Genomic DNA, 12261 nt, shown 5'->3' with positions numbered 1-12261 from the left:
ATGTCTTCCTGTGCCAACAGCAATTCTCACCAAAGGTATCTCTTTATTTTAATTTTATTTTTGTTATGAGGAGCAAGCAAGTAGTTCTGTGAGATTAGACAATATTAACAGATCTTTTTGGTTTTTATTCATCTATAGATAAATATCTAGTGATTGCAGTTGTATCTCTTTAAGTTGTATCTGAGGATGTTGAATGTATTTCTGGACTTTTACAGAAGTTTCACAGCTATCAACAACTTGAATCTTTAATTCTCTATTTACAGCAAGTGCTGATTTTCCATACAATGGTCAAGCTATAGGAGATGGAGTTAACAGAAACTCAGCTATTATTGGAGGTAAGAAAACTGTCTACTTTTCCAAGACACTTTGCAGTATATGTCTCTGATGGCTGAATTGCAGTTGGTAATAAGGCTGCATATTTCTATATCCAGGTTTAGGTTTGTTGTTTTAGTTTTGGTTTGCTGTGTAATCTTTCCTTTCTAATTTACGTTTTATTATTACTTATAACTTTTCCTAATACTTTGAAACTTTACAATAATGGAAAGATAGCATTGCATTCCTCACAAAAATTCAGGCCACACTTGAATAGCCTCAGTTCACCTGCCCAATGCATCAGTTAATGCAAAGTGGCATAACATAACTCTGGCTGGTAACAATATTTTTTTTCTGAAAATTTTATAACATCTTCATCCTGGAAGATTCCTTTGCCTGTAGAGAAGGGCTCAAACAGGAACAGTGTTGTTTTATCACATAGATACCTATGCCTAAGGGGATAACACTATGAGACTTCTCTAACAGGGTTGAACCCAAAATAGACCATTGCAGGGAGAGCAATTAAGGCTAGAACTGATGATAAAGTGGGAACATCTGCAATTGTGTGGAGCCAGTGCTTAGTGGATGGTGTGAGCCAACAGTGAACCAAGCCAATTCTCAAGGACATGTAGAGGAGCTAGGATAGGTCTTTACAGCCATTGACTGGAAAGTGAACATCGAGATTCCACCTTCCAAGAGCTGCCCACATATCACCAATACACCCCACAGTTCTGGGAGTGTTCTGTACCCTCTGCCTCATGGTCAGCAAAGCTTAGGTCTGTAAAAAGGTATTAATGTTGAAGCTTTTACCTACGGGATGAGAGTCACCAGCAGCCTTCAAGGAGCTGCATTCTGTATATAGTGGAAACCATATAAAAATATTAGAGTAGTGGTGATGCCCATATGCCCAAGTAGCTTCAGCTCAGCTCAGAGGAGTTTTCGGTCCTTTCTTTGTGTTAAAGCCTGCAGTTGGTCTCACTGGGGGCATCTTTTCTTCCCTCCTGTGTGCAGGCGTCATCGCGGTGGTGATCTTCACCATCCTGTGCACCCTGGTGTTCCTGATCCGCTACATGTTCCGCCACAAGGGAACCTACCACACCAACGAGGCCAAAGGGGCGGAGTCAGCCGAGAGCGCCGACGCCGCCATCATGAACAACGACCCCAACTTCACGGAGACCATCGACGAGAGCAAGAAGGAATGGCTTATCTAAGCCCACGGGGATGGGGCCTGGGGTGGGATGTGAGCTGGGCCAGGGTGGGACTGGGATGACTCTTGCAGTGGAGAGAGAACACTCTGTGTCGGACACTTGAGCACACATAGGATAAAAAGATCAGCACAACTGGAGGAGCAAGTGACAGGAAAATACCACTGAGACTGGAGAAAAAAAAAGAATATCTCAAGCATTTAAGAAAAAATACTTTTTAATATTTATTTACAGCAAATTGCCCCTTCTGTATCCCAACAACTACAACAAAGAGCAGTTTTGCAGCTTCAGCACTGGTTACAATTTTCAGTAATACCTGTCTATTTCTGTGTGTGTTTAGAGATGTTCTGGATACCTGTGACAAGAAACAGGGCTGGTTTTTTATATTTTTAAAAGCTGTTTAAAATGTGGGTGGCTCTGTCCTGAGAACAAGTGGCAGCCCTTTCTTCCTGACGTTGTGTTCCTTCCTGGCTGGCCACTTGCCCGCCCTCAGCCCCGCACCTTTGTGACCACGTCACCATTTATTTGGGTGACATTGATCCAGGGGGTGGGACGGGGGTGAGGACTAATGCAAGTCTTATTCACGAGTTTCTCAACATCTCATCAGCCCATGTCAGCCCTGGCAGGACCCATCTTCTTGACCCAGGCACTTCACTGATTGTGTGCAATTCTCATCAGCAATGTAAAAATACTGTTATTATGACTACTATTACTAAAGAGGATTATCATAAAGCACAGGAGGCTTTAAAGGTTTTTTGTATTATTTTGTTGGTCTCTGAGGGAGGATGATGCTGTGTGAGTCTGTAGACCTAGTCTGTTCCTGTGTCTTTGTCTATGGCACCAGGTCACCACCTGAGGCACGTGCCAAGTTAAACTCAGCTCTGCCTGTGGCATATTGGCATATTCTGTACATTGTAGTAGGGAATTAGAGCCAGACTTTGTTTCCTTCTGTTTATTCTTAATAGGCTGTCATAGAGTATTAGTACAGTTTCACTCAGTGCATTTGAACCCATGGACTTGACACCCTTTTTTTTTCAACTTGAGAGTAGCAATTTATTCCTTAAATCCCTTGTTTCAGTCCCTTTGCAAGGAAAGCCTCCACTGGCAGTGTTTGCACAGTCTGGAAGGTGAGGCAAAGGAGGCTTGAAAACTCTGCCTCCAGAGCATGTGAGGAACACAGACCACACAGGGGAGAGTTACTTTTCAATACAGAGATTTACCCCAACTATTTTACTGTCTTTGAAGGACGTTTTTAAGAATAGCAAGGCCAGTGGCAAGTACAGCATTGCATCCCGTTTTTCCTCTCAAATCAGGAGTGTCCTAGGTGTCACCTGAGCAGCAGGCAGGCAGCTAGAAGGAAAGATAAAGGGGCAGCCTGAAGACTTAATATCCTTTAGTGGCAATAATTTAACAAAGCTTTAGCTTGGCATCTGTAGAGAAGCATGATTCTCCTATGGTCCGAATTGATAGGAATTTAAGGCCTTAGTGGACAGGTTTTGCAGTGGAACAGAATGAAGGAATGAATATACTGCAGGACTTTGCCATGTGCTGAAAGAACAGATTCAATACCAGGAATTTCTCTTTAAAAGTATTTATTCTTCTGACAGTCCTAGATTTGCTTTGTCTTTAATATTTCTGGGTTTAGTATGCACAGATTTAATTCATTTTTTCTGCACAGGGAAGATTTATTTTTCGCCCAAACATGCAATCTACTACACTGAGCAGTGCTGCATTTTTGATTTCATTATCTCTTTGGTTGCAACTTTCATTATTCTAATTGACACTTTAAAAATGGAAAAAAAATCATATAGGGGAAAGAAAATATTGGAGTCTTACCAGACAAGACATTGATAAGCACAATTTGTCAGAAAGTCAGGCCAGGTAGTTTGGGTTTTAAGGATGGTAAACAGCCTAAAGTCCTGTTTTGGAGGAACATTATCATTGAACATAGATATCAAAGTAAATCAAGCCCATTAATTTCTTCTATTTATGGATTTGAAATTAGCATACAAAAAAGTTGCCAGTTTTAAAAGTTTTAAAAGCAATTACTGTTTCTCAGGTAACATACATGGCAGAGAGGTTCAGGTAGGCATAAAAATTACCTCTGTTACTCTTGTGCTCTGCAGTCTTTTGCCTTGCCTCCAGTATTAACCTCTGCCTCTCTTGTCTGTAATCAAGCAGATGAGTCCTGGGTTTAATCATGGGTGTAAAATAAGTCTTCTTACCTTGGGGAATATCAGCAGGGGATGGATCTACCTGGTACCACCACTCAGCCAACTACCTAGCAATCACAGATGTCTCTGTAGGATTGAAAAAGCATTATCTTTTCTCTATGATTCTATGTTTCATTTTATTTCAATGGTATTTTAGTCCACTCTGAAAACACCCTTGCCTGCAACTTCAAGCTACCAAGAGAAGTGAACAGAGCATCATTTGCATCGATTGGGATTTGATTTGCAGAAAAAAATACTTCTTATCTGAATTTAATGTCTGTGAGGAAGATCAGACTTCTGTATCCTGAGAGACTAAAGTCTTCTGTTACTTTATGTGGGAGAGAGACAGATTTAACAGCCACAGTGCAAATTGTGCTGAGGCCAAATGCCTCAGCATGGCATTAGAAGGGAAAGATGGCTTGATCTTCATGTCTAACCAAGTTCTTGGCAAAGCAAGAGACAGTTATAGTTATGGTAGTGAGACCTGTGATATCTATTCACTGATTTTCTAAAAAACTTACCAGCTAATTTCCCACAACCCTGGGAGATTAAGCGAGAACTTTTGGGAAATAGCCTTTGACCATTGCATAAGCAATAGTTATAAATTAGTGTCTTAGGTTTGAAAAACAGCTTAAAGTTCTGAAATCAAGTCAGAGTCATCTGCATCTCTCCATTGACTGTGACAATGGAGACACACCTTTTTCTGTGAAATACATTAGTGTTGTGTTAAAATGCAGTCACTTGCATAACCTAGAAACCTTTAAATATTAGAATTCTTGATTCTCCTTAAATCGGACCTTAGACATGATATTATCAACAAGCAGCCGTCTCTGTAGAGGGCTTTGGTGACTTTGGGTGAATTCCTACCTTTCTGCTTTGTATTTCATTTCTGAGAATGGTGTATGTTTAATTATAGGCACTGGTCATTCAGCATCCTGGCAGTGAAGCAGGAGCAGACTCAGAGATGTAGCCTGTATATTTTGCTAGCACTATATCTATTCTCAGAATTTCTTCCACTGCAAGCCTATCATTGAAGGCTGAAATAACATCCATAGTTTATTTCACCCACTCTTACTTGTGCCAAAAATCCATGTTGTTCAACAGGTATGAGGGAAAATCTGTTTGAGGGGAGAGTGGATCCTGCTTTTATAAAACTCTGTACTTTCCCCAAAGAATATTAAAATAATCAGTCTTTTATCACCTGTTTTGTAGCTGTTTCACCTATTTGAACTGTGCAGAGAAATGTAGCTTCTTGTACTGGTTTGGGAACCAAAGTATCCCAGTTGTGTTTCTAAAGGATCATTCCTGACACCACAGAAAACAACGGCAAAAATGCCACCAGCAGTGAGGACAGCAAGACTGGCCCTGGGGATCAGGGCTCCCAGTGTTAGTGAAATAATGTAAGCAATATTTTGGATTCTCATTCACAAGACTTGCAGACCACCAGGTAATGAGACATAGAGCTCCAAGGAGCCAAAACAATGGAAAACTTATTTTGATGTCAACCCAGCCTCAAGGAAAATCCACAGTCCAGTCTGGCAGTTTTGAATCAGGTCGTTCACACACTGCTTATTCCGTATTTACTAGTAGAAAATTCAGATGTATGAAATAGGAATATATATCTTTAACCTGTACTGGAGCATTTCTGCTTTGTACTTTTTGTGTCTTAAGCTTTACCTGTACCTTTTATATCTTTTAGCAGTTACCACTTCAAAGCTACAGCAGCATTTTAGGGTCATGCTCTAGGCAGCATGACAAATGTGAGAGGATGGGCATCACAAATGTTTTAGTAAGACTGCCAAAGCAGTGGTGTATATGTACAAGTTTATTGTACTGGTAAGAATTCATTTTAATTAAAAGAATGTCCTTTAATGGCAGATGCATCTAATTTCCAGGGTATCTTTTGAAATGAGAAGCTAAGTTCGACAAGCAATAGCTTTCAATATGGTTTATCCCATGAATGATTTTACATTCCATCAAGCATGGTAATCCTGAAAGGGTGTCATTCTTGAAAAGCAGAACCTAAATTCTGGTAATCAAATGTCATTATCCATCCTGGAGAAATTAAACAGAAATCTTGCCTTCTAACAGCAACAGCATGCAAATTAGAATGAATGAAGGGCAGTGTGTTTGTATGCATAAATATCTTCTGTGAATGTCTTTCCTTTTAACTGAAGTTCTATTAGAAACCAGATTGGTAAATAAAGAGGAGGGAAAAAAAAAGAAAAAAAAAGACATTTGAAATAGTTTTAATCACCATGACAGCTGTTTCCTCATGCTTTGTATATTCTTATCATTGCCTGTATTTTTAACATCTCTAGTACCAGGAAATCAATTTGGAAAGGACAGAAGTCAGAAAGGCCTCTTAAGAAAAGACCCCTTGTACATGAAAAAAAGGTACTTCAGAATGCAGTTATAGATAAGAAGAGAGGGTGCCAAAACCAGGGAAGATTATTGAAGTGCAAGTATGTTCCTCTTGCATCAGTGTTACCTGTTACAAGGGAACATCTGTACATGTTGAGGTGGGTAGAGAGTCTGAGAGCAGAGTTTGGATAGAAATTTAATGCCTTTCTGCTTTTTCCCTTTCTGATCACTTTGCAGATAGCAGCAAGCAGTCTGCTTTCAGTTCTGCTCACATTTGTTACTGCAGATTCTGTGGCATTGCCAGCCTAACAAGGGTTACATACTACAAATGACTGAGTGTGAGTTGTTTGCCATCCTTTTCTATCATAACTCTGTCTTTTCCTTCATGAATGAGAGCCTTTTATTGAAACCATCAAGAACAATGTATGCCCAGCTCAACAGACTTGTGTCTGTTCCTTTTAATAAACTACTTTATCAGGCTTTAAAATATTTTTATGACACAAAGCATTTTATAAAAGAACTGTGTTAAATGCACTTGAATGGGAGAGTGTGAAACCTAGGCAAAGAAGCATCAGTGCAGCAACCACCTGAGTCAGAGGCTCTGTTGCTCTGTCTACAGCATGCATTGCCTTAACCACCCACCAAATCCCTGGAGCCATCCAAGACCTTAACTTCCTTTGTGGAATATAGCACTGGCAAAGTCCTGGTGGGATACTGTGTTCAGAATGAGGTCAGAACACATTCTGACCATTCTTTTGTGCTGACTGTTGAAACCCCTGGAAGGAGAGGCACGCTTTATGCAGGAATATTTCTCATTTCTATAGAAAAGCTCTAGGACCAAGAGATGGGAGTGAAGGTTCAAGTGTAAAGCCAGACTGATACCTGAACATTGTGACACAAAGAGTTTGCTCCCTTCTGCTGCCACATGTCTCACCACAGCCATGTGGGTGCGCACCTGCACCTCCAAAACCTAAAGCTGTTCAGGATACAATGTCTGCACCACTTGGACAATTGCTGCCATGATGTGGGTGAATAAGATACCTAACTTGCTCCAAATCCATGAGTCTGCAGTGCTAGCAAAATCACTTGCTCTTGAAATTAAGTGCAATTTTTAAGATAAACTCAGGCTGTGCCCTACAGTAGCAGGCACATATGGTGCCTCAAATGAGACAAGATTTGGACCTGATAATGGAAAAGCAGTTATTTAACAATCTGTAACACAGTTCTTTTAACTCTGACTTTCACATCTAAGCAGATTTTTCTTGAGGCACTATGCTCAAAACACTTATTATGCCAACAGCTTAAGAATCAGGAAGAAAAGGGGCCAATTTGTGGCTTTTTTACACAAGAAATCTTTTTTAAAAAGTCACTTACTGTAAAAAAAAATTTTGGTACCAACAGGTTCTTTCACAGAGAAGTATTTCTTTTCACTAATATTCTATTTTCAAAATATCATGTGAGCGAAGTTGAGCAATTATTTAAGCACAACCAGAACCACTTCAGGGGTAAGATATATTCGGGAAATATACATAAAAGCAAATAACAAATTTAGTACATCCTGCTTCTTCTGTGATTCAGCAGCTTCCAATAATGTCTATTTGTACTCCCACTGCTGTTGTTTCCTTAAGGAAGACCATCTGGATTAAACAACAAACATAAAAGTGTGTACCTTTAGTTTTACCATAGATTAATGTTCTCACTTGGTATGTAATAGCATATTAAGAAAGAGAAAATTGTTATTTCCTCAGATTCCATAGTTTTAATTCTGCTATCTCCAAAGGTCAGAGATGCACTATCACCATATTAATTGTTATAATGCAAAGGTATTTATACTGATAATATTCAGCAACTGGCATTCTGTATTCTAGCACAGAACTGCTCTCAGAAATTCTACTTTATTGAGAAGGTGGGTAGATGACATTTTCTGACAGGTGAGAAATGTAAATAACTGGAATTCACAGACACCAGAGCTGAAACCATTTGAGGGAATGTTTAGCATGCAGAAAAACAAACTGTACCAGAAAGAGTTTCTTGCCTTCCAGTCAGCAGCTTGGAGTAGGTACAGTGCTGTGGCCAGTTATATATTGCCACATGTTCATTGCCTTTTTAGCCAAAATATCTGAGTTCCCTCTTTCACATGCTTTGAAATAGGCTGTTCCAAGAGTACAGCTGAAGATGTCAAACTTAAACAAGCTGCTCTAGGCTGCTGGTGAGAGTACAGAGTCACAAGACCCAAGCTCTTCTATCTGCTTAGAAGACAAGTCTCAGATGTGTTGCTGCCTGACCCTGTCTTTTGTCACCTTTTTCCTATTTATTGAACATCACAAATTGAAAGGGACCACAAAACACCTCCTGCTCCAACATTTTGTGGGAAAGGGAATCTAGATGAGATAATCTAGCATCCTTTCCAGTCATAATGTTTTTTCCCCACTGACTCCATTTCCAGGGTAGTAGGCTATCAACAGGCTCTTTAAGGCAGATAGAGTCACTGGAGCAAGGCAGCAAACTCTTGAATCAGCCAGAAAACAGTAAATCTTCCACCTGATTTCAGTCAGGTGGAAGCAGGCTTCATCTGGGGCATTCCCAGCCTAAGAGCTCTCCTTCATTTCATCCTGGCTTTGGTTAGCAATGGAGCAACTAGCCAAGTCTGTGTGGAAGTATGGGAGATAAACTTGGCTGAATAAAGACAAGGTAGCCATCCCCTGTATGCTAATGTTTGCTCTCTAAAGTGCACATTCTCGTGCTTACAGTGTGCATATCCCTGCAGGAGTCTGACCTTGCCACAGGCAATAAATCCTTCACAAGCTGAACAGATAGCCTGCACTGCTTTGTCTTGAAAACCTCCTTTGGGCAAATGTTTAGAAGTAGATCTATGGTTTGCCATCATAAAACGCTGGACACAGTATCAGCAGCTAGCTGTAAGTTATTTCTGTTGTAAAATCAAGGTCTGTCTGCAGAGTTTTTCTCTTGCACTAATGAGACCTTTATCCCTGGAGCATAAACTACTACAAGAGGGCAAGGTAACAAAGAGGAATTGCCTTTGCTGCACACTCTGAAATGCAGTGTAAAGTCCCTTTCACTACACGGTTCCTGGTAAGAGTAAGGAGTAAGATCTCTGTAGACATCTAATGTTTCCTTTTTTCCAAACCCCTCTACCCATTACTCCAAGGAAAGAAAATTGCTGACAGTTCTGGGTTTTTTTCACATCTCTTTCTCTACTTGAGAAGTGTTCCCTCTCACTGACAAATTTACTACCATGTACTGTCACCTTTAAACTCCTTCCCAGTCATGCTTGCTACATTGACTGAGGTGAAGCCTTTCACCTTCCTAAAATGTAATCATTGTAGTGGAAGGGTTATGGCCACTCCATTCCTGTCATCTTTTATATTTGCAGTAAGCTTTTATCTGTTCATGGTACTCAGTGACTGAAAGCGCAAGTTTGGTTTCTGCCATCTGCAGCATTATTTTATAACTTGTTTGTATCTGTTCCAAAATCACAGCATTGCCTGGCAGAGGGAGTCTGAAAATTAGGCAGCTGCACTTCATTCCATTCAGCATGGTTACTTTCTATTGCTTGATTCAAATTTTCCCAAGAGATATCAATAATGAAATTAATGCCTGGCAAAAGCTAGCATCTATTTTTCTTAGGGCCACAAGATGTCAGATTGAGCTCTCAGCCATGAACTTCCCTTGTGCTTTTGTTGCAGCTATATAAGGCTGCTGGTAATCTCCAAAGTAGGACACCAAAAAATTATATTTTAACATCTTCTAGTGATTTTAGTCTCTTGGAGTATTAAAGGTCCAGCTCAACAGGGCCAACAAGTCAGCACTCCTACAGGTTTCTGTTATGAACACATCCAAGAAAACTCTCAACACTGGTTATTAAATAATTTTATTTTCATTGGATCAGCATCTCTGAGGGGGAAAAGTGCTTCTGTATGTGGAACACCTGAGACACTACACTCACCCTATTGTAACTCCTGCATTGTATCTGATCTTTTGAAGCTCCAACTGCTTAAGAGAGGGGATCAGAGTCACTTGAATAAAGAAGGCTAAGGCATCACTTGGTTGCTATTAACTCTGAAGCACAGAGAACTGGCTTTCCACAGATGTGCTTTGCATGGTCAGTCTCAGTCATACACAAGCAAAGGGGACTTTTCCTCTGCTCTTCAGTGGATCAAGACTCATCAGTGGGCTGGCTGGGCAGGTATCACATCAATTATCTTCAGTCCTAATGAGCTGACTCACACATTGAGCAGCCAGAGCCCAGGGAGTTCTCTGACACAACAGCATGATTTGGCACAATATTCCTGAGAGGCTTCAGCTCCCCAGCAATTCTGCTACCCTGTTTGACTAGTGCTAATTAATAGAAGCCTGATGGAAATTACCTGTACTGACTTAATCCTACATGTGGATGCCAATCCTAACTAAGAGTGCTTAATTTCATGGAGATTAAATAGATTTCCCCCCCATCATGGAGTGCTTGGGCTGTGCTCAGTCTGATGCTTCTTACTGACATATATAAATAGAGATATAGAGATAAATAGATATTTTTATGGAGATGTTTTATAACTGGCCTTTACTTTGTGCATGGTAACTATTGCCAAACTTGTTATTTAGGAGTTACAGAAATGGCTGGTTCTGAAGTTTAGAAAGCAATCAGCTGTCTCTGTTGCAAGGGACACTTTGGGTACGGGCTTGGATTTTGGTTTTTATTATTCAACTATAATTTGCATGGTTTGGATTTGAGTTTTGTCTCAGTGTTGGGTTTTTTTTCTTTCCTCACTGGTTCTCTGGCAGGGATATATTGGGCTCAAGCAGGAACCTATTTCTCAGTCTTTGAGAGAAGGTTTGAAGCCATTGGTGCCATACAACACTTCAGAAACACCTGCCTTGCACAGCCTGTGATGTTGCTCAGTGTGAGGTCCTCAAAACACAGTTTCTTTAGCAGTCTATTGGGGGTTTCACAGCATAGTGAGGTACTCTGCTGGCTTTGCTTGACAAGATATAGCAACAGCTAGTTGCTGTTTTATGGGTATTGCCTTGTGAGCAGATAAAGGGATCAGCAGAGACTAGGACAAGAATGATGGTTCAGAATTAGATTCATACACATAGCAGTAGCAAAAGATTGTGAAAATTGCTACAGAAGCAGGTCATTTTACTTGCTTTCTTCTTTTGCTCCCTTTTTCTTTTTTTTTAAGTACTGTTTGTATGCCACATCTGAGTAATTAATCTCTACCAGCCAGCCACCTCTCAATAACCTGGGTTGTTGCTTAGGGATGGAAATGCAGTTGTCCTTTCTTACTGATCTAGTTCCTGCTGCTGTGGAGCAGTCTGTACCCAGGAAAAGACCAGGGCCATTAGCTATTGGGAAAGCAAAAGCAGCCTCTCACCCCTTCCCTCCAAACCAGGTGGAAAGCCAATCCCAGGGTTATGTGCCTACAAAGCTGGCCCAATTTCCTGTCAGGTGAACCAAGACCTTCTCTGTTTGCAGTTACTCTAGTCCACAGGTTTCTTTCTTGAGCACAATTTTCCCATGGGATGCATAACCAGGAGATGATGGTTACCCTAACTAAACAAAAATGTGTATATTAAAAAACATCCTAATCTGAAAGTATAGTGTATCTGAGGTTCCTCTGTTATAGACACTTAGTCTAAAAGATTTATGGCTACATTTGCTATGTTATGCTTGAATAAACATATAATTCATTGAAATACACAAGACTGATAAAAGTAATATGATCTCTTTAAGGAGAATAAACTGTTTGTAAATTTATAAAGAGTATAATCTGTTAGGCCTTATTTGAAGTATGTACTGTGGTTTGGTAAAAGTACAACATTAAAAGAGCCTTGCCAGATCAGGAGTGGTTTTTTGTGTGTGTGTGCGTGTGTGGTTCCTTTGGAATATTTGACATCTTCATTTGACACAAAAATAACAACAAAAAAACAAAACAAAAAACAAAAAAACAAAAAAAAAACCCAAACAAAACAAAAAAAACCAAACAAAACAAAACAAAACAAAAAAAAAAAACCAAAATAAAAGATAAAACCCCAATAAAATAAAATACCCAGAAAAAATACCCAGACTGTGTATAAGAGCTTTAAGAGCTTGAGATAAAGTGCAGAGGGCTCTTCAGATTTCTATGTACAGTGACTCCATGGAGGGA

At 40.0% G+C, this 12261-nt stretch overlaps 1 protein-coding gene across 2 annotated transcripts in view; it reads left to right on the top strand.

The window, feature by feature from the left end:
• CNTNAP2 (contactin associated protein 2) overlaps positions 1–11955 on the top strand; it is a 1032231-nt gene extending 1020276 nt beyond the window's left edge. For both annotated transcript variants that reach the window (XM_036397720.1, XM_036397728.1), the window contains exons 23-24: positions 264–335; positions 1324–11955. In XM_036397720.1, the coding sequence (XP_036253613.1) occupies positions 264–335; positions 1324–1523 (272 nt within the window). In that variant the 3' untranslated portion in view covers positions 1524–11955. The remainder of the gene's footprint in view (positions 1–263; positions 336–1323) is intronic.
• The last annotated feature ends 306 nt before the right edge of the window (positions 11956–12261 follow it).

The sequence above is a fragment of the Molothrus ater genome, chromosome 1 (genome assembly GCF_012460135.2).
Source record: "Molothrus ater isolate BHLD 08-10-18 breed brown headed cowbird chromosome 1, BPBGC_Mater_1.1, whole genome shotgun sequence".
NCBI classification, from domain to species: Eukaryota; Metazoa; Chordata; class Aves; order Passeriformes; family Icteridae; genus Molothrus; species Molothrus ater.
This window is presented reverse-complemented; position numbering and strand designations above follow the sequence as displayed.